Source organism: Thunnus albacares, chromosome 13 (genome assembly GCF_914725855.1).
Source record: "Thunnus albacares chromosome 13, fThuAlb1.1, whole genome shotgun sequence".
Classification (NCBI taxonomy): domain Eukaryota; kingdom Metazoa; phylum Chordata; class Actinopteri; order Scombriformes; family Scombridae; genus Thunnus; species Thunnus albacares.
The window spans coordinates 31442421-31461935 of record NC_058118.1 but is presented as its reverse complement, the minus strand read 5'-3'; the positions used below and the strand labels follow the sequence as shown (position 1 = coordinate 31461935).

Genomic DNA, 19515 nt, shown 5'->3' with positions numbered 1-19515 from the left:
GATTATAATCACAGCCAACAGATAAGACATATATTTTTAAAAATAATTATTTAGAAATACATTTTTAATAAAACTAATAATCAATCAATCAATTTTTATTTATATAGTGCCAAATCACAACAGAAGTCATCTCAAGGCACTTTTCACATAGAGCAGGTCAAGACCGTACTCTTTAATTTACAGAGACCCAACAATTCCCCCATGAGCAGCACTTGGCGACAGCGGGAAGGAAAAACTCCCCTTTAACGGGTAGAAACCTCAAGCAGACCCCGGCTCTTGGTGGGCGGCCATCTGCTTTGACCGGTTGGGTTGAGAGAGAGAAAGAGAGAGGGAAAGGGGGAGGGGGGACAGAAGAAAAACAATCACAACAACAACAACAACAAGCACAAGCAGCAACAGCCAGGGAAGGATGCCATCAGGACTGTGAAGGACCACGAAGGACCCCAGCAGTCTAGGCCTACAGCAGCATAACTAAGGGCTGATCCAAGGCGAGCCTGGTCGGCCCTAACTATAAGCTTTATCAAAAAGGAAAGTTATAGTAAGGTAAATTATAGTAACTGATAGAATAACTGAGACGTTCCTCTGTGCTGCAGTGAGATGCTGCAGCCACACGGGGGCAGCAGCGCGTCACAGAGACACATTACAGAGTTTCTACAAACTGAACTTTGACCTCTGACCACACAGAGCAGATATGAACACATGAACACAGAGCTGCAGCTTTATGGGAACACTGCTAACGAACTTATTAATCATCTTCAGTTACAGTAATTAAAGCTCTACGTTTGTAACTGATATCTAAACTGTGTCTCAAGAAGCTTCCTGGTTAAATGAATAAAATACATAAAATCAATGTGATGGCAGAGATTGATCCCACACTCAGGAGATTAAAATGTATATCAGAGTAAAGCTTTATCTGTCTTATTGTTGATTCCTGGAACTCTGAAATAACAAACACTTAAACATCAGAAGATACAGTAACTGATTAATAACTTGTGCAGAGTTACTGGTTATTGATGGATTAAATCTAATAAATCACTGGTCTAACAATGACTGTGAGGGGTTCATATGATGATTAAAGGCATAAGAGAGAGAATAAAGATCTCTAATATCTCAAAATTTGGTTAATTCTTTCATATTTTCTCTTTGCTATTGTGAAATACAGGATATTTTCCTATTTTCATTTCTGCAAGGCTTCACACATACAGCAGATAGTGATTTAATTTAAGGGTCACAGACTCAGAAGGTTCAGAAACACAAATTAACTTCAACTGGACTGTTTGACAGATGAAGCTACTCAGTTTATTTGAATTTAAGGTGCTTATTTTTCTTCCTTAATGGCAAAGAAAATAAAGCTCTGAATAAAACCTTTAACTGAGAAATAAAAGGTTTGAGGGTTGTTGTAAGTTTTAGTTGCAACTACAAGCTGTCAGAAGTTAACAGGTTGCTCTTGATCTCCAAAAAATGTTTGTTTATGCCAAGAAAGATGAAATGAACGTCTCCCCCTCCTTCAGTCCCTTAACCAGTGATTCTGTGACATAAAAAAGGTCACAGAAGGGCTCTGAAGAGGCTCTGGGTGGTTTCAAGGGTCCAAAACTGGTTATAAGGGATCTTTTAGGGAGTTCAAGTAGTTCCTGGGGAGGGTCCAGCACTGGTTCTTGGTGTTAACTTGAAGGGTACCTTTAAGGTATCCCTGCAGTATTTAAGGGGGTGTTTAAGGGGGCTTTTTTTAATGAATACCAGAACTTGTTAAAGAGCTGGAATAGTGGAAAACCATAAAACTGATCTCTGGGATGATCAGGATGATGGTAAAATGACTCATTTCTATCTCCTCGCCATTTTAAGCTGTTTTAAATGTTGAAATTCACAACTTCTGTAGTCACAGTTTGCATCGCAGCCAGATGACGTGCAAAGCAGGACGCTGGAAGTGTTGCTGGTTGTTTAGCAGATAAATAGTCTTTACAGCCTTCCAGCAACGGCAGACAATCTCAGCCGCAGGATTTTCTACTGTTTCATCTTCCATCTGCGAATGAAGTTTTAAAACATGTTTTCTTTCTGTTACAAAGCTAAAGGAATATAATATATCTGTGTTAAAGCTAAGCTAGTGACCTCTGGCTACTTGTTGAAGTCTCAACTGTGCAACAGCAGGTTCTTCCCTTCATTGAGGATCAAGTAAATATCTTCAGAAACAACCTGCTGGAGGACAGATGGGGAATCTGGGCTGTAAGGAAAGATGGATTTGGAGAAATCTAACTGTTGGTTAATAAAATGTCACAGATATGTTTAAAATAGAGTTGGTACTTGGTAAAATTAGTCAAAAAGGCCACAATACTGGATGTTTAAAGATGATTTAAGAGCTCCTCAACAAGGTTTAAAGGTCAAGTCTTTAAGGCATCCAAGGAGTCCAGTGGGTGGTCATAAGACTCAGAGGTTCTTGTGTGTCTTCAGGGGTTTTTAAAGGGGTATGAGGATTATTTAAGGTCGTTCCAGATATGTTTAAGTTGAACTGTAGCACTCAAGTTTGATCTCAAGATGGTTTTTTGTTATCTCGGCTGGTCCAGGTGTGTTTAAGGGTTGCAGTGTTACTGGATTATTGGTTTGAGGGGTCACTGAGGGGGTTTGGGGTTCCTTTAAAGAGTTCTTGGGGATTTCAGGATCCTTAGAGATGTTAAAAAAGCCATTAAATGGGTTTCAAGTTTAGTTGAGTGTTCCTTTAAGGGTTCCTAGAAAATCTAAGGACATTGGGGTCTCTATGGGGTCTTTGACTCTTAAAGAGGATTCAAAGATCATTGAGGTGATGTCAGAGTCCTTAAATTGTCCTTGTCCTGGTCTTTGAGGAGTCCTTGAGGTGGTCTTGGGGTTTCAGCAGTTTTTAAGGAGGTAATGAGGAGTCCTTTAGAGATCTCAGAGCTTCTGGAGGGTTTACAGGATTAAGAACTCCTTAGCAGGGGTTAGAATGTTTTTTTTACCCAGAAAAGTATAATAAAATACTTAAAATTACATCTACTCATTCTCCCTCATTAAGAATTAGAGAATCTATAAATATGTACATTTATTTAATTTCTAAAGTTTTCCGGTTGGACACCAGACGTCTCCTCCTTCACTGTAAAGTTCATTCTCAGTGTTTGTTCACTGGAGGCTTCAAGTTTCCACATCACACTTGTATAAGTTGAATATTGGACCAGAATTGGCTTCCAAACTAGTTGTGATGCAAGAAATCCTGCTCGTAGGCCGACCCCTTAAAATCTGACTTTCAGTGAGCTCGGAGACTTTTCAGCAGATACATGAAAACAAACTCTGCACATACATCATTCTGCACTGAGAAGCTCAAACATTCAACTGAAAGAACAAGAAAAACACATTTTTGAATGGAGAGAAACTCTAAACTTTGCCTTAGAGACACCAGAAACACCCCAGATACCCTTCTGAACCTGAACCTAACTGTGACCCCATGTTTGGCCCCTGGCCCTCAGAGAGTCTGGACACATCGCTTTAGTTCACATGGTGTATTTTGGGGACCTCCAGGGGTGCTTGAAGAGGTTTCAGGGGGACTTTGATATGTTGATATTCAGTCTGCAGCTGAGCATGTTTGTGAACTGTCAGAGCAGGTGGAGAGAAGGCTGAGCAGGAATCCCTCAGCCTGAGGACATGAAAAGAGGAAGAAGGAGGAGGGTTTTTCTAACAGGTCTCTGTCTGTAAACCTGCTCTGACTCGTCGTCTTAATCTGTCTGCGCTCTGATGTTCATAAACTCCTGTCAGCACCGAGCCCAAGGCAACGCAAACTTTCCACTGCAGACACACAGACTGTGGAAAGAGCAGGAAAGTTCCACAAGAGAACTTGAAGAAGGAGGTGTAGCAGAATCTTGATCATGTTTTTACTGTTGAAGCATCCTGAAGTCCATCTGTGAGACAGTTTTGAAGGTTTCTTTGTGGAGTCCTTCAGCGTTGTCCAGAGGTCTCCTGGGGGGTTATCAAGGATCATTCATGAATCTTATGAGTTTATATGAGACTTTGTGATGGTCTCCAACATCTTTTAATATGTTTAACAGCTGTGGAAGATGCTGTAGAGGTCACAGAAAGAGTTCTGATGAGATTGTAGGTGGTTCCAGGGGTCCTTAATGGGGTATAAGGGGGTTCCAGTAGTCCTTGGGGAAGATATTCTTGCAGTCTTTAAGGGGGAATCAGTGTTAATTAGAGGAAAAGCTTTCCGTGAATTCTTGAATTGGATTTCAGTGCTCCTCAAGGAGGTTTACAGATCAGGTCTTTAAAAGCCTCAGGGGTCTTTAAAGGGGCACGAGGATTCTTCTAGGAAACCCGGTTCTGAATAAATAAATAATAATAATAATACGTTTATTTAGTATAGCACCTTTCACAGAAATGAAATTCACAAAGTGCTTCACAGTAACAGGAGTTGAAAATAAGACCATAAAATTAAACATAGTGTAAAAAAAATATGCCACAAGTTAGAATAAAATAATATAAAAATAAATAAATAAATAAAAATAAAAATAAAAAACACAATCAAACAAACAACTCAAGAAGACACAACAGTTTTTTGGACTCTTTGTGTTTTTGTTCTTTTGACTTCCTTGGTTTTTGTTCTCCTTCTGATGCCTTCAGACTTTTTCTGTTTTTAGTAAAGGGGAGTTTTTCCTTACCGCTGTCGCCAAGTGCTTGCTCATGGGGGAATTGTTGGGTCTCTGTAAATTAAAGAGTACGGTCTTGACCTGCTCTATGTGAAAAGTGCCTTGAGATGACTTCTGTTGTGATATGGCGCTATATAAATAAAGATTGATTGATTGATTGATTGATAGTTGGACTCTTTCATTTGTGTTGCATTTGTTTCCTGGTTTTGGTTTTCTCTGTTCCCTCGTGTGTTCCTCCTGTGTTTTGAAAAATTTCCTCCTTGTGTCTGGTCACTTTACTTCCTGTGTTTGATTATTTCATGTGTCTCACCTGTGTTTCATTTGCAATCACTCCCTGTGTGTTTATAGTCCAGTTTTCAGTCCTGTTCCCAGTGTCTCTTGTGATTTTTGAGTTCTTTCATTAAATATTCAGCATCGTATCCAACCTGCCTGCCATCTCTGCATTTGGGTCCACCTGCTCCACTCACCCACCTTTGTAACAGCTGGATTGTTGGGTTTTGACGGTCACAAGATGCCTGATGAGTCGATTTAAACAGATGTCGTACCTTCACGCTGCTGGGCTGCGTCCATATTCTAGTTTATGGCTGTTCTGAAACACTGACAAGATTAATTTAAACAGTGAACAAACCTTTTATCAATCATTGCTTGTAAATCTGGCCCATGGTTGACCCCTGCTTTAACCCCTGGTTGGTCTCTGATTGGGTATCGTAGCTCCTGTAGACGGTTGTGGGAGTTCTTGGCAGGTTTTAAGGGTGTTCAGTATAATTCTGGGGTCTCTGGGGTGTCAGGGGTTGATCAGCTATCAGGTTCCAGGAGACTTCAGGCATTTTTGAAATAAACTGCAGTTCTTGGAGAGGTTCATTAAGTTCATGAAGACGTTCTGGGGATCCAGCCGACCTTGATAAAAGATTCATGTGATCAAAGGAGTGTAATGTGTCTGTCTGACGGTTCTGCAACTTGACAAGATAAACTCAACTAAATCGGATTTATATTTGACCACAAACTGGTTAAGTAGGAAAAGAGGAAAAAAACCTGCAGGTGAGCTGATCTCACGTGACGGGACGCTGCTGTTAAACATTAACGGACGCGACAGGAAACATACGGGTCGTCCTTATTAAAGCTGTCAGGATACCAGCATGAGGAGCCGACCCCCCTCTCACCTGTAACACACACACACACACACACACACACACACACACACAGAGAGAGTTGTGTTTCCACTACTTCAGATGGCATCACTTACATTCATTTTCCTGGAGACTTATCTCACATTTCACCCCACAATTAATGATTTACTTTATGAGAACTTTTGGGCTTTTTGTCCTCAAAATGTGGGCGAGTCCCCACAATGTGTTAAAAGATTTATGTCCCCATAACATGAGTTAACGCACAGCTTCTGCACTGTAAAAAATATCTGTCTCAACACATCATTCAGACAACGTTAACAGGAAGTCAGCTCAAATCTAAAACGCTGCGTCCACAGCAGGAGTTTCATCTCTGTCCACATTAAAAACATCAAAACAAGGTCATTCTCCTTCCATACCGGGCATGTGCGGAGGACAGATGAGCAAGTCAGGCACAGAAAACCAGTGAAGAAGAAACAGTATACTGTTGCTGTTTTTCTGTAGCAGCTTCCAACAGTCTGAGCAGTGAAAGGTGGTAGATAACTACGTTTAACAAGCTGTCAAAGTAGCAACATGAAGCCGTAAAAACTGTAAAAATGAACATTGTGGAGTTGGAAATATAAACCTTTCAGCTCAGTTTTTTAAAGTAAGTTTTAAGAAGTGATGCTGCAGCTTCAGATGATGTAAGAGGAACAGTTTCAGTTTATATTTCAGCGTTGAAAACAGCAGAAAAACAAAAACACGTCTGTAAAATACTTGAAAGAAGCTGATTTGTTCTGACGACAGGTGTAATAATCCTCCTCCTCCTCCTCCTCCTCCTCCTCCTCCTCCTCTCAGCGCTGTCTTGTTTTAAAGTTTCATAGTGTGTGTGTGTGTGTGTGTGTCGGTGACGTTATGCAAATGTGAGGCAGCCCGGCGGTTAGCGGGTCGACCACACACACACACCGCAGCCTGCTGACGAGCCCCTGAGCAACCTGACGAGTCTCAACAATCACAGTTATGATCACAGTTGTGCATCAGGACAGTAAGAACAGATATGAACATAGTTTATAAACCACTGGATGAGTTTATAGATACTTCTACTATCTTTTTATTGTCATCTTGAGGAGAAAAAACAAACTGTAACAAAAAGTCGTCGTTGTTGATTTTTGATATCAAATATTTTTGAAAGAAACCTTTTATGAAAACACAAATATTAAGACGAATAAGAGAATTTGCTAGTCAGTCTCCAATGTAAAGTTCATGTCAAGATACAGAAACTTTATAACGGTTATTAAACTGTAGATTAAACCGTCCGACACTTTTTAAAGTTGTTGAATTCGCACACAAAGAGTCATAATACAGTAATTAAGTCTATAAAACTCATTCGGCATGATGAGTCCTGTTGTTTTCTACTGTATATTTGTACTTTACTTAAAGCTGAGTGCAGGACTTTTGTCTCCTTCTGACAGTGAGAGTAAAGGGCGGCGCTGGGCTGTGATTGGCTGTGACAGGCATGCATCACGCTCTCGTGTACACACAGAGAGGAACCGGTAAAGATGGATATGTTTTCACTGGGATTTGTCCCAGTTTACCTGATGGCCGTAACCTGCTGTTAGCTGTAAACCCTCATGAAACTATCAGAATTTGATCCGTTCGGTCTGATAACATTTGGAAAGTCTAGAAGCGTCGCGGCGTCGACGGCCAGCGCGGGAACGTCGCCCGGTGATTGGTTTAATCAGCTTTATGTGAACTTGTTTGACTTGAATGTAACAGATGTTCATTTATATGTAAAAGTTCCACAATTCAGGTTTAATTAAGATTCTGAATCTGTAACTTTAATAAAACAAAAGATGTCAGACCGGATCAGCGTCGACTCATTTATCATCGTTTATTAACGAGGTCTGTTTCTAATCACACGAGGCGTTTAAAGACTCAGACGCTGTTGTGTTGTTTTGAGTTTGAGGGAAACTGAGAGAAAGAGGAAAAGTTCTTATGGGGGCGACTGATACAAGACATGCTGAGACAAGACACACACACACACACACACACACAGAAAGATGTAATCAGGACGTTATGGCAGTTATGGTGGTAACCACGGTAACAATAATAATAAACTGTCCTGCACTGATACAGTGGTCCCTGTTACACCTGGACAATGTGTTGCTGTTGTCAGATGATAAACTCATAACTACTAAATAAAATTTGTGTATAATTTTCAAAAGATGAAATATTGTTTTGATCCATCAGAAGCTCCAGATGAATTCAGTCACTTCTGATCGGTTCCCTGCAGGGATCAATACTGAGTCCACATAGTTTATTTTTATTTTTTTTACGTGAAGCTGATATGAAGCTTCAGTCGTCTGACTGAGTTAAACCAAGTGATTTATAATCTTCCATCATAACAGTTCAGTTCATATTTCCCTCGTTGTTGTTAATATTCTCTCAGCACTGATGACGACTGAGGAAGACGCTTCATATTAGCTTCAGATAAACTTTTACCTCCATCACTTCCATTGTAAGGTCATTATGAAGGATCTTCTAACGGTCAGTATGAACAGGAGGAATGATTACAGCAAGAAAAACAGCTTTAATGTTCATCTGATGACTGACTGTTGCTTTAAGACAGACCAGAAAACTTGTGAACTCGTCCTTTAATATAACTGAACTCAGCGCTGCTACAAGAAACAGGCTGATGGAAAAAAACCTCTCAGTCACACACACACACACACACACACACACACACACACACACACACACACACAGACACACACACAGTCACACACACACACACACACACACAGACACACACACACACACACACACACACACACACAGACACAGACACACACACACACACACACACACACACACACACAGACACAGACACACACACACACACACACACACACACACACACACACATTAAAGACTGCTGACTGACTGTATTATCAGTCGTATCAGGATCTGATAGTTTTCATCAAACTGTTTATGAAACAACACGAGGAGGAGGGCTGTAAGTGTGCCGACTGTTTACACACACACACACACACACACACACGCACACACACACACACACACACACACACACACACACACACACACACAGACTGATGATAGATGATCACAGTAATTATTATTAAACCCCAGGATTTACATCTCAGACTGGGTGGTATTATGCACATGATGTCTGTGTTTAGTTAATTAACAATATTTTAACTCGTCTTCTGATTTCCAAGTTTCAACTCTGAAAACAGGAAATAATGAATCTGATCATTTTATTGATTTGTTAATGGATCTGTCCTCCTCTCCTCCGTCTGTGTCTCACCGAGCTCATCGGTTCCTACTGAGCATCTTTAAAAACAAGTTTCATGTTTAAAAAGACTCAAACAAACAAGAAGAAACAGCTCAAATCCACACGACATCCTTTTTATTATATCATATATTATATATACTAGGGGTGTGCCCGAATACGATCATGTTATTATTACAAATAGTGGGGCTTTTTACAAATATTTGTTTCATACAATTATTTTTAAAATTATTTGTTTTCAGGAAAAAAAAACATGTCAGATAAGAAAAGTGCAAAACAAGAATCACCTTTGAAGTTCTTCTACATGTTACAGGCTGTGCTGTCTGTGTGTTACAGGTGTATAAACAGGTAGAGGTCTGTCAGCGCAGTCGTCTCTGATCTGATCAGTTTGTTTATTCATGAACACTTAATTTTCTAAAATTAAAAGCGTCATAAAAACAAAAACACGATTTTTAAGCCTCTTTCCACTTTTATTCGAATACAAATATAATTACTCGGCCTTCTGCACATCCCTAATATATTTATATATATTTATAAAACAATAAAAGATGAAACATTACAGGCAGGGTGAATACTTCTCACTTTTTACTTTTGTTCAAGTAAGATTTTGAATTCAGGACTTTTACTTATAAAGGAGGATTTTTTTCAGTGTAAACATCAATGCCTGAGTGTAGTATTAAGTTATTCTATATCGCTGTATCACTATCAGTGTACAGTACACATTTAACACATATTACAGTTATAATATGGTATCTTTTACTTCAGTAAAAGTGTTATTTATGATAATGGATATTATTATTACTCCAGTGTTCATCATTCGGGATGTTTTTACCTGCAGAGGTCTCCTCCTCTCCAGAACAAACCGACCCGGAGATTACAGGTAAAAACACTGAATAAAGCTGTTTCACCTAAAAAAATCAATATTTCTCCGACGATGTTTGGTGACCACCGGACTTCCTGGAGGGGCTGTTAGCCGAGCTGCTGCTAACGTTTGTCCAGTTTATTTCTCTGATAACTTAAGATCCAGACGTCCAATGACTAAAATCCTTCTTCCGGCTAAAAGATATAGTTAAAAACCACCTAAATTTATCATGAAAATGTGGCTTAAAACTGAATAAAAGTCCATTTATAACAGTTTGTGTGGAACAACCACAACGCCGATGTATTATCTTGTATGTGTGTAAGTTACTCTTTGGTAGACGCCATTGTAGCGGACAAACACAGCGCCGCCGTACGCATCTGGTGCGTGTTTACTCTTTGGTAGAGGAGGTATGACGTCATCGACAGGCGACCAAATGAAACGGTCCGTTACTTTGATTAAATTACAGATTTCTCTGAGTTTGAACATTGTTGGAAACATTTGGGATAATGTAAGTACACAACTCAACAACATATATAACATAGGTCTTTAATGTGGAATAATTACAGATTATAGCTTTAAATACATTTTATATCTAATCGACTTGAATGCAGTTTTACTTTTACTTAAAGTGTCTGTAATCTATATTTCTCTGCTCCTCAGTCTGATCTATGTGTAGTAACGTGTTGGTTGTGATTCGTAGTGATGAACCTACAGAGACTCTGCAGCTCCTCTCGGCTTTACGGAGCTTTATAGTGAGTTTCAGCTCGTTGTTTATCTGTCCGGCTGCAACTTTTACTGTTCTGGTTCACTCTCAGCGTCTCATAGTGTCGTTTTCAGAGTAAAAGCTGTAAAAAGCCGCTGAACACTACCTGCTAACAGTTAGCTGTAGACTAGCTGGTGAACATAGTGGAGCATTTAGCAGCTAAAGAGCCAGATATTTCCCTCAGGAGTTGGTGGAGAACAAAAACAGAGCTAAAAGAGAGTGAATATTGGACTCACATTCACCAGGTGGACAGAAACACGACTCCACATGAATGATAATGTTGCTCCGTAACTGCTGGATGTGGAAATAAAGCAACTGTTTGGTAACATGTTCAACATGTCAACTTAAAGCTGATGATGAGTCATTTTTGTGTTCACTGCTTGTTTGAAAATCAGTTAATGAAGGTTTAAGTCAAATGTTTCGGTGCTTCTTCGGCAGGAAAGTGAAGAAAACGAAGTTTAAAGTTTATGTGGATAAAAACATGAAATGTAACTTTAAGTCAGTTTGAGTCAGTTTAACAGGAAACAACAAACTGCGTTCAAATTTATTAGAGAAAAAGACATTTCTGTTCACTGCAGTTCATCACACACACACACACACACACACACACACACACACAGACACACACACACACACACACAGACAAACACACACTCTTCAGTGTTTATTGTGACAATACAGGTCATCAGTTCCAGCTGTCTGTGATGACAGACACATTCATCATGTGGAGTGTAAACAAATGGCACACTTACGCTGCTTTGACCTCTTCCATTAATATCACACACACACACACACACACACACACACACACACACACACACAAAAACACTTCATGCTGTGTTGTAAACAGTCAGACTCTATCAGATGTCTTTAAGCAGTATTGATCAGCTGATTGATGGTATCAGTCAGTCAGAGTGTGCCGTCTGTTTACAGCCACACGCACATGAATGGACGACATGATGGCTAAACACACAGCATGGAGACACACACACACACACACACACACACACACACACACACACACACACACAAGTGGTGGAAAGTAACTAAATACATTTACTGTAGTACAGTTTGAGGTACTTGTACTTTACTTGAGTATTTCCATGTGATGCTACTTTCTACATGTCAGAGGGAAATATTGTACTTTCTACTCCACTACATTTATTTGACAGCTTTAGTTACTTTTCAGATGAAGATTTGACACAATGGATAATATAACAAGCTTTTAAAATACAACACATAGTTAAAGATGAAACCAGTGGTTTCCAACCTTTTTGTCTTTTGACGTCTTACAAAAAGCAGTGTGTAGTCGGGGTCACATTTCACATGTCTATGAGTTGTTAACAGCTCCACCAAATAGTGATTTTTCCCTCTAAACTTCTCACATGCTTTCATTTCAATAAATGTTCAAATGATCCAATATTTCAGCAAAAATCAAAGATTAGAGAAAAAGTCCAAAAACTGAAAACAGATTTGTGTATCAGAACTTTGTTTTTTCTTCTTTCCTCTCCCATTAATCATCTCACCACCCCTCAGATTTATCTGCTGACCCTTTGGAGGGGCCCGACCCCTAGGTTGGGAACCACTGGACTAAACTAGCTAACTGTATATAAAGTAGTGTAAACTAGCTCCACCTCCAGCAGCTACAACAGTAACATGCTGCTCTAACACTGATGCTTCACTATTAATAATCTAATGATGTCATATATAATAATATATCAGTCAGAGGGACCAAACCACTACTTTTACTGCAATACTTTAACTACATCAAGCTCATAATACTTATGTACTTTTACTGCAATACTTTAACTACATCAAGCTCATAATACTTATGTACTTTTACTGCAATACTTTAACTACATCAAGCTCATAATACTTATGTACTTTTACTGCAATACTTTAACTACATCAAGCTCATAATACTTATGTACTTTTACTGTAGTTTGATTTTTCATGCAGGAGTATTTGTATATGTTCTGATGTCAGTTTGAATATTTACACTTACGGCTCTAAATACTGCGATACCCATGAGCCTCAGCTGCTGTTGCCATGGAGAAGAAGAAGCCAGTCAGAGAAAATAAATACATTTAACAGACTGCAAAACTCTTAGTTTCCGTCAGCACATGTGACAGAATCGAAGCTCTGTGATTGGATGTTTCTTTCTGAAATGCAGCTTCAGCTTCTTAAACTCAGTTGTTCATGTTTTGTTTCCTGTTGATCAGACTGACGTTTATTTGATCTAATCATCATATTTTGCCGCCAGACAAACTCAACTGAATTTGCTCTGATCCACTTTTCCTCTGGCTGCCTTCTTCTCCATAGCAACAGCAGCTAAGGATCATGGGTATTGTAGTATTTTTTTTAGTTGTCCACCAGAATTACAGAAAAAAACCTGATTTGTCAGAAACAAACTATAAATACGTAAAATAAGTGTCAGAACATAAACATATATGATGTGAAAGTTATTCACATCAAGGAGATCAATTAAAGAAAAAATATGAAAACAGAAAGAGTAAAAACACGTCACATCTCAACCTGGACCAGCAGTCCTGAACGTGAGAGCAAAATATCTGCTGATGAAGACCATGCGATATGGTCGAAACACCCAGAACAAGCGAGTAAAAAGCACCTTGATTTGAGATTGTTAACAGTCGCTTCGTTCCCACAGAACATCAAACAGACGTCACTTCACTGTCTGTGGGAAATCAGAGCGCTGACTCTCAGTCGACATCTCTGCTGACTCACTGTAAATAAAACCAACATGACTCAGCAACTTCACAAACAGCGACTGTTTGTTTGTTTGTTTGTTTGTTCGAAGGTGCTGATGTCATCTCTGTCGTCGTGGGAACGAGAGAGAAGAAGTTTACTTTTATTGTTCACTTCTTTATTTGACAAATGAAACTATAAATGTTTTTTTAAATAATAAACTAGTTGATTGTTTTATGTTTTACAAACTTTTGTGTGTGAAAAAAAATTACAAAATTAAGATTAAAAAAAAAGATTTTATTAGTTATTTGGTTTTATTGTTAAAATTTGTGTGGCACAATCCTTTAAAACTGATTTAATGTAGAAAGTCTTTATGTGTTCATTGTGGAAGTAAATCTGATAAATAAATTTGTGAAGATGAAACAAAAAACATTTGATTCAGTTTTAAAAATCTCTTTTTTTTTTAATCCAAACACAAACATTCAGTTCACATTTACACTTCAGAAACATTCATTTTAAGAAAATATAAAAAAAAAAGATAAATACAAACATTCACACGTTCTTTACAGCGAGCTCAGAGCGACCTGGCTGCTCTGAACTCAAACATCCACCTGAAGACATTTTCACCGACTTTAAAAACAGATTCTCATCAGTTTCGCTGCTGCAGGACCAGACAGTCGAGGGGCAGAGCGTCGCTGAAGCCGCCGCTCAGCAGAGGCTGGCACTGGGCCTGCAGCTCCGGCTGCGAGCAGGACGCCGTCTGCAGGTCGGCGTAGAGCGGCGGGGAGAAGTGAGGAGGGGATGACTGGGAGGAGGAGGAGGAGGAGAGGAGGGCAGGAGGAGGAGAGCATGAGGAGTGATGGAGGGAGGTGTAGAGGGGAGGAGAGGAGCTGCAGGCGTCCCACTGCGGCACCACGGCGCCGGGCGAGTACGACGAAACAAATCCCGCAGAAGGAGGAGCAGGAGGAGCAGGAGGAGGAGGAGGAGGAGGGGAGGTGTAGTCCGGTACCTGCATGTACAGCGAGGCAGTGTGAGGAGGAAGAAGAGGAGCAGGATGAGGAGGAGGAGGAGGAGGAGGAAGAGGGGGGAGGAGGAGGGAGTCCTGGAGGTGACACAGGAAGCTGCTGAGGCCGGGGACGGCGTCTGACAGAGAAGGGAGCTCAGTGTCGCTGCTGCAGTGCATGCTGGGAAGTTTGGGGCTGGGCTCTGACGAGGAGGAGGAGGACGAGGAGTCAGGCGAGGAGGAGGAGGAGGAGGAGGAGGAGGAAGGCTTCTTGCCAGCAGTCCCGTTATCTGCCTTCCTCTTTCTCTTGCGGCGGAAGTTTCCGTTGTCGAACATCTTCTCACAGTTTGGGTCCAGAGTCCAGTAGTTTCCTTTACCTGCAGGGAGGAAGAGGAGGAGGAGGAAGGTTACAACACTGTAAAAAATACAGCTGACTTGCTGTGAAACCTTTCAGCCAATCAAAGCCCATTTCCTGTCTGGTACAGTTTAATCTCACCTGGGTCGCTCTCGTCTCGGGGAACTTTCTGGAAGCAGTCGTTGAGCGACAGGTTGTGGCGGATGGAGTTCTGCCAGCCGGCCTTGTTGCGGCTGTAGAAGGGGAAGTTGTCGGAGACGTACTGGTAGATCTGGCTGAGCGTCAGGCGCTGCTCGGGCGCGCTCTGGATCGCCATGGCGATGAGGGCGGAGTAGGAGTACGGCGGGCGGACCATGCGCATCACGTCGTCCGGGCAGGGCAGGGGGAACCAGGAGCCACCGGGGAGCAGGGGTCTCTGGAGGCCGTAGAGCTGAGGGAAGAAAGCTGCCGCCGCGGCCCCGGGCAGGGGCCCCGAGTCGAGGCCGCTGAAGCACAGAGAGGGGTCGCTGGGAGGTGGGAGCCACGACGACGACGAGGGCTCAGGAGGAGCCGGAGGGCTGTACAGGCTGAAGTCAGACGGATCCAGACCCAGAGACAGCAGCTCCTGCTGGGGGAGGGAACGTCCACACAGGGGGGGCGACAAACCCTGCTCCGGGACGAAGGACGCCATGATGGAAACTTTGCTTCTGTCTGTCTTCACTCTGCTGTCTCTGTAAACATATGTGTGTGTGTGTGTTTATATAATAAATGTGTGTGTGTGCTGCTGTCGTCCTGCCTGCACCTGTCCTGCTCTGTACACCTGCTGCTGCTCACCTGAGACACTTATACTCTGCTGCCCCGCCCACAGACGAGCTGATTGGCTGCTGTGTGGAGGGGGGGGTTGATTTGAATAAGAGCAGGTTGAATTCTTCCCCTCAGGCAGATCAGAGCCTGAGGATTTAACGCTGAGGTATGTCAACACACACACACACACACACACACACACACACACACACACACAGTTTGACAAATGAGTCTTTTTACAGTTTCAGACGTTACAGCGTCGTGTCTGAAAGTCTCTGATTGTTAAAAACTGAAAATAAAACAGAAACAGTCTGAGCTCCTGCTTGTGTTTATTACAGCCACTTTATGAAAGAACGAACATTTTAATATGAATATTATGGCGTTAATTCTCCAGTCAGTGCCATTAAACCACTGCAGACACACAACGAGATGACGTCATTAAAAGAGTCGAAGCTCAAACGATGGAAAACGTGATGGAAATATGACGTTTCTGTTAGTTTCATGTATTGATGTGAGGAAGGTTACAGTCTCCTCATCATCATCGCTCCACACACATCTGATGTTTTCAGCTCTTCAGTGACGTTTAAGTCACATGATTCACGACGTCATCATTTATTCACTCAGTCTGTTTACATCTGAGCTGCTGTTACACCTCAGACAGGAAACACTTTTACAGATATTTTGACTTTTCATCATTTCCACTCAGGTTTTTTAATGTAAACATTTAAAATGTGAATAAAGTCAGCTGGAAGAAAACATGTTTGTGTGTTTGTGCTTCTGTAAACTTGGTTTAAATGTGACTTAAATAAAGAGTTTCCCTTTGTAATCAAACAAAAATGTTCCTGAACAGTCAGTTTATTTTTGGGTATTTCACTGTTTCTGTTGTTGGTGATGCAGAAACTGAAACTTTAATTTCTAAAGAAAGTCAAGTGATTTAAGGTTTTATGTACATAAAATGATTTGTACACACTTTACTTTTACAGGAGACACTAATGGATCAAACACAGTCTTCTCAGTTCTGCAGATTTGTAGATTAAATGTTTAAATCTGCGGATTCAGACGTTGTGACTCAGATTCCTTCAGAGCTGAAAGTGAAACACAAACAGGAGAAACTATCAGCTGCTGTTTGTGGTGTCGCCCAAAACCATTGTTCTTAAATGACCCCCCACCCCCCCCCCCCCACCAACACCCTCCGACACCCTCCAACCCCCCACAGACACACACACACAGTCAGCATGTCTACACTCACATTAACTATTCAGTCCTGATCAAACTAAAGTAAAACTCCAGTTATAGAAATTCTCATGTAATTTCTATGATCATAAACAGGCTGCTCACTGATTCTACAAAACAAGATCATTTGTGTTATATCTTATATATTTTATATTATAATAAAAGAATCCATTTAAATACAGGACATTTTAAATTAGTACAATATCTCCCTCTGAACTGTATTGGAGTGGAAGTATAAAGTAGTATCACATGGAAATACTCAAGTAAAGTACAAGTACCTCAAAAAATGTACCTAAAGGATCTTACACTCTGGTCCTTTAAGTACAGTACTTGAGTAACTGTACTTTAGTATAAACGCCTTCATGGCACAAGACTATTTTCAGGTGTTTGAGCAAATAAGAGACCAGCAGGTAGAATAATAGACGGAGTCAAAATACATAGAAATGTCAATTTCGGATCCAAATCTTTTCAGTGTATGGAGGATCAGCTGATCAGATGATGTAACAGTTGATATTGGGATTATCTCTTGATCAACAACACTTCTTGAGTAAAGATAAATGTTGATGAATAAAGAGATTAAAATCAGAGGAGTCTGAGGAACACGAGTCAACAACATTAAAACATTAGAAAGTTGAACATAATCTGACGACTGAATGGAATTTACAACCAGAACCAGGACCAGGAGACTTTTCACCTCGATCTGGATCTCAGTAAACCGTGACACACAGCCACATGTGCTCACATTATGTCATTTAATTTTGTAAATTTATAATATATAAAGTATAATTATGGATAGTTTTCATATGTACATCTGTCAAATGTAAATACTAAGAAAATACATAGTAAACACATATAAATCATGTGATATATTGTCTGTTTTTGATGAGAACATAAATCTGTTGTCACAATAGAACAATATTATAAATTTGAATTTAACTTTGTTGGTAAAATGACGCATCTGAACCAGTCCACGGCTAAAATGAGCTCTTCTTTGTTTAGAAACAATATGTATATACTAAATGTCTTTAAAGAAGCAGCCTTTACACCACTCAGGGGTTTTTGTTTTTCAAAGCAAATTGTTTTATTATCATATAAAACTGTCCCCCACCCCTCTGATTTCATCAGGTAGAGACAATCATATAGTTTGATGCAGTTTGTTGGTTTTCCTCCCCAATGTTTTGAGTCACCAGCTGCCACTGACATCATGTTGTATTACGTTTTCTTATCATGTTTCAGTGTCTAAACTTTTACTTTATGTTGAACTACGTACGTAATGTTTTAGTGTCTAAACTCCTTTGTTACGTTGTTTTATTGTTTCCTACAATATGTTGCATAATGTTGTTTAAGTATCTAAACTCACATTTTAGTGTCTCAACTTTTACGTTATGTTGCATTATGTTACATTTCAGTGTGAAAACATGACAGTTTGTGACACAGTCATGTGCGGTCACATGATGTGATTTAATTTAGCATATTTATTATATTTAATGTATCATAGTGTATAGTTTTCATGTGAACATTTGTAAAACTCTTTCAAGGCCTTAGTGTCTAACAAAACAGCTGTAAAATGTTAATCAGTGAGCTTTAGAGATGATGGTAGGTGGATGTTTGAAGTTTGAACAGATCCAAGCTAGCAGTTTCCCCCCACCTCCAGTCTTTATGCTAAGCTAGGCTAACCACACCCTTACTCAAGCTGAAAGCACAGTGTCCCGAAGAATTCAGTCCATAACGGATGATTCCTCATTTCATGACTGGAACCCCAAAACTGAATCTGGTTACGTTCCAGTGACGGCGCCCTCTAGTGGCACTATAAAACACTTCTATGAGAGTTCATTGACCAACATATTTTTATCAGTGTGACCTTTATGTAGAGACATGGAAACCTTAGATGCCGGGCGCAGAAACTGAAGAAAGTGAGAAGTTTAAAAATGCTGGAATTGGACATAAAAAGTAAAAAAAAGACAAATTAGTGAATTTAATTCTGGATTTTTAAGAGTTTTTCATTCTTGATGTTCTTTTCTGGTTCTGTCTGTGTCTGAAGCAGACAGACAGATCTTCTCCTTATCTGTTCACTCACTGCCAGCGAGGGGACTCAACCTCAGGTGAATCACACCTGTATGTGTGTGTGTGTGTGTGTGTGTGTGTGTGTGTGTGTGTGTGTGTGTGATGACGGTTGGCGGCGGCAGCAGTAATCTTCGCCCCGCGGTGCCTTCGTGGACGACGCAGACAAAACAACACAGACAGTCTGAGCTCTAACTGACTGATGACTGGGATTATACATGGTGGGGGGGGGGTCTTGTGTGAGGGCTCATGGGAAAAAAGTTACTTAACACCTTTAACTGTCAAATCAATCCAGCAGAAGTAACCAGTAGTGTTGACTACTAATATTCAGTATGAACTAGAATAACATATATTTCTCTGCTCCTCAGACTGATCTATACAGTGAGTAACGTGTTGGTTGTGGTTCGTAGTGATGAACCTACAGAGAATTATCAGAGACTCTGCAGCTCCTCTCGGCTTTACGGAGCTTTATACTGAGTTTCAGCTCATTGTTTATCTGTCCGGTTGCAACTTTACTGTTCTGGTTCACTCTCAGCGTCTCATAGCGTCGTTTTCAGAAAAAAAAGCTGTAAAAAGCTGCTGTACACTACCTGCTCAGTACCAAACAGACACAGTTAGCTGTAGACTAGCTGGTGAACATAGTGGAGCATTTAGCAGTTAAAGAGCCAGATATTTCCCTCAGGAGCTGGT

The 19515-nt window shown here is 40.5% G+C and overlaps 1 protein-coding gene across 1 annotated transcript; it reads right to left on the bottom strand.

Annotated features, from left to right (window-relative positions):
- Positions 1-13884: 13884 nt before the first annotated feature.
- foxi3a (forkhead box I3a) lies at positions 13885-15972 on the bottom strand. The gene is made up of 2 exons (XM_044370151.1): positions 14890-15972; positions 13885-14770 (listed from the first exon to the last, which is right to left on the bottom strand). The coding sequence occupies exons 1-2, from the start codon at positions 15416-15418 to the stop codon at positions 14040-14042; spliced, it is 1260 nt and encodes a 419-aa protein (XP_044226086.1). The 5' UTR covers positions 15419-15972; the 3' UTR covers positions 13885-14039.
- Positions 15973-19515: the final 3543 nt, after the last annotated feature.

Bases quoted from the DNA above. Each gene is read 5' to 3' on its own strand.
- foxi3a (XM_044370151.1), bottom strand. From the start codon at position 15,418: ATGGCGTCCTTCGTCCCGGAGCAGGGTTTGTCGCCCCCCCTGTGTGGA. The intron at 14,771-14,889 runs GTGAGATTAAAC...TCCTCCCTGCAG, and splicing joins CCGAGACGAGAGCGACCCAG to GTAAAGGAAACTACTGGACT.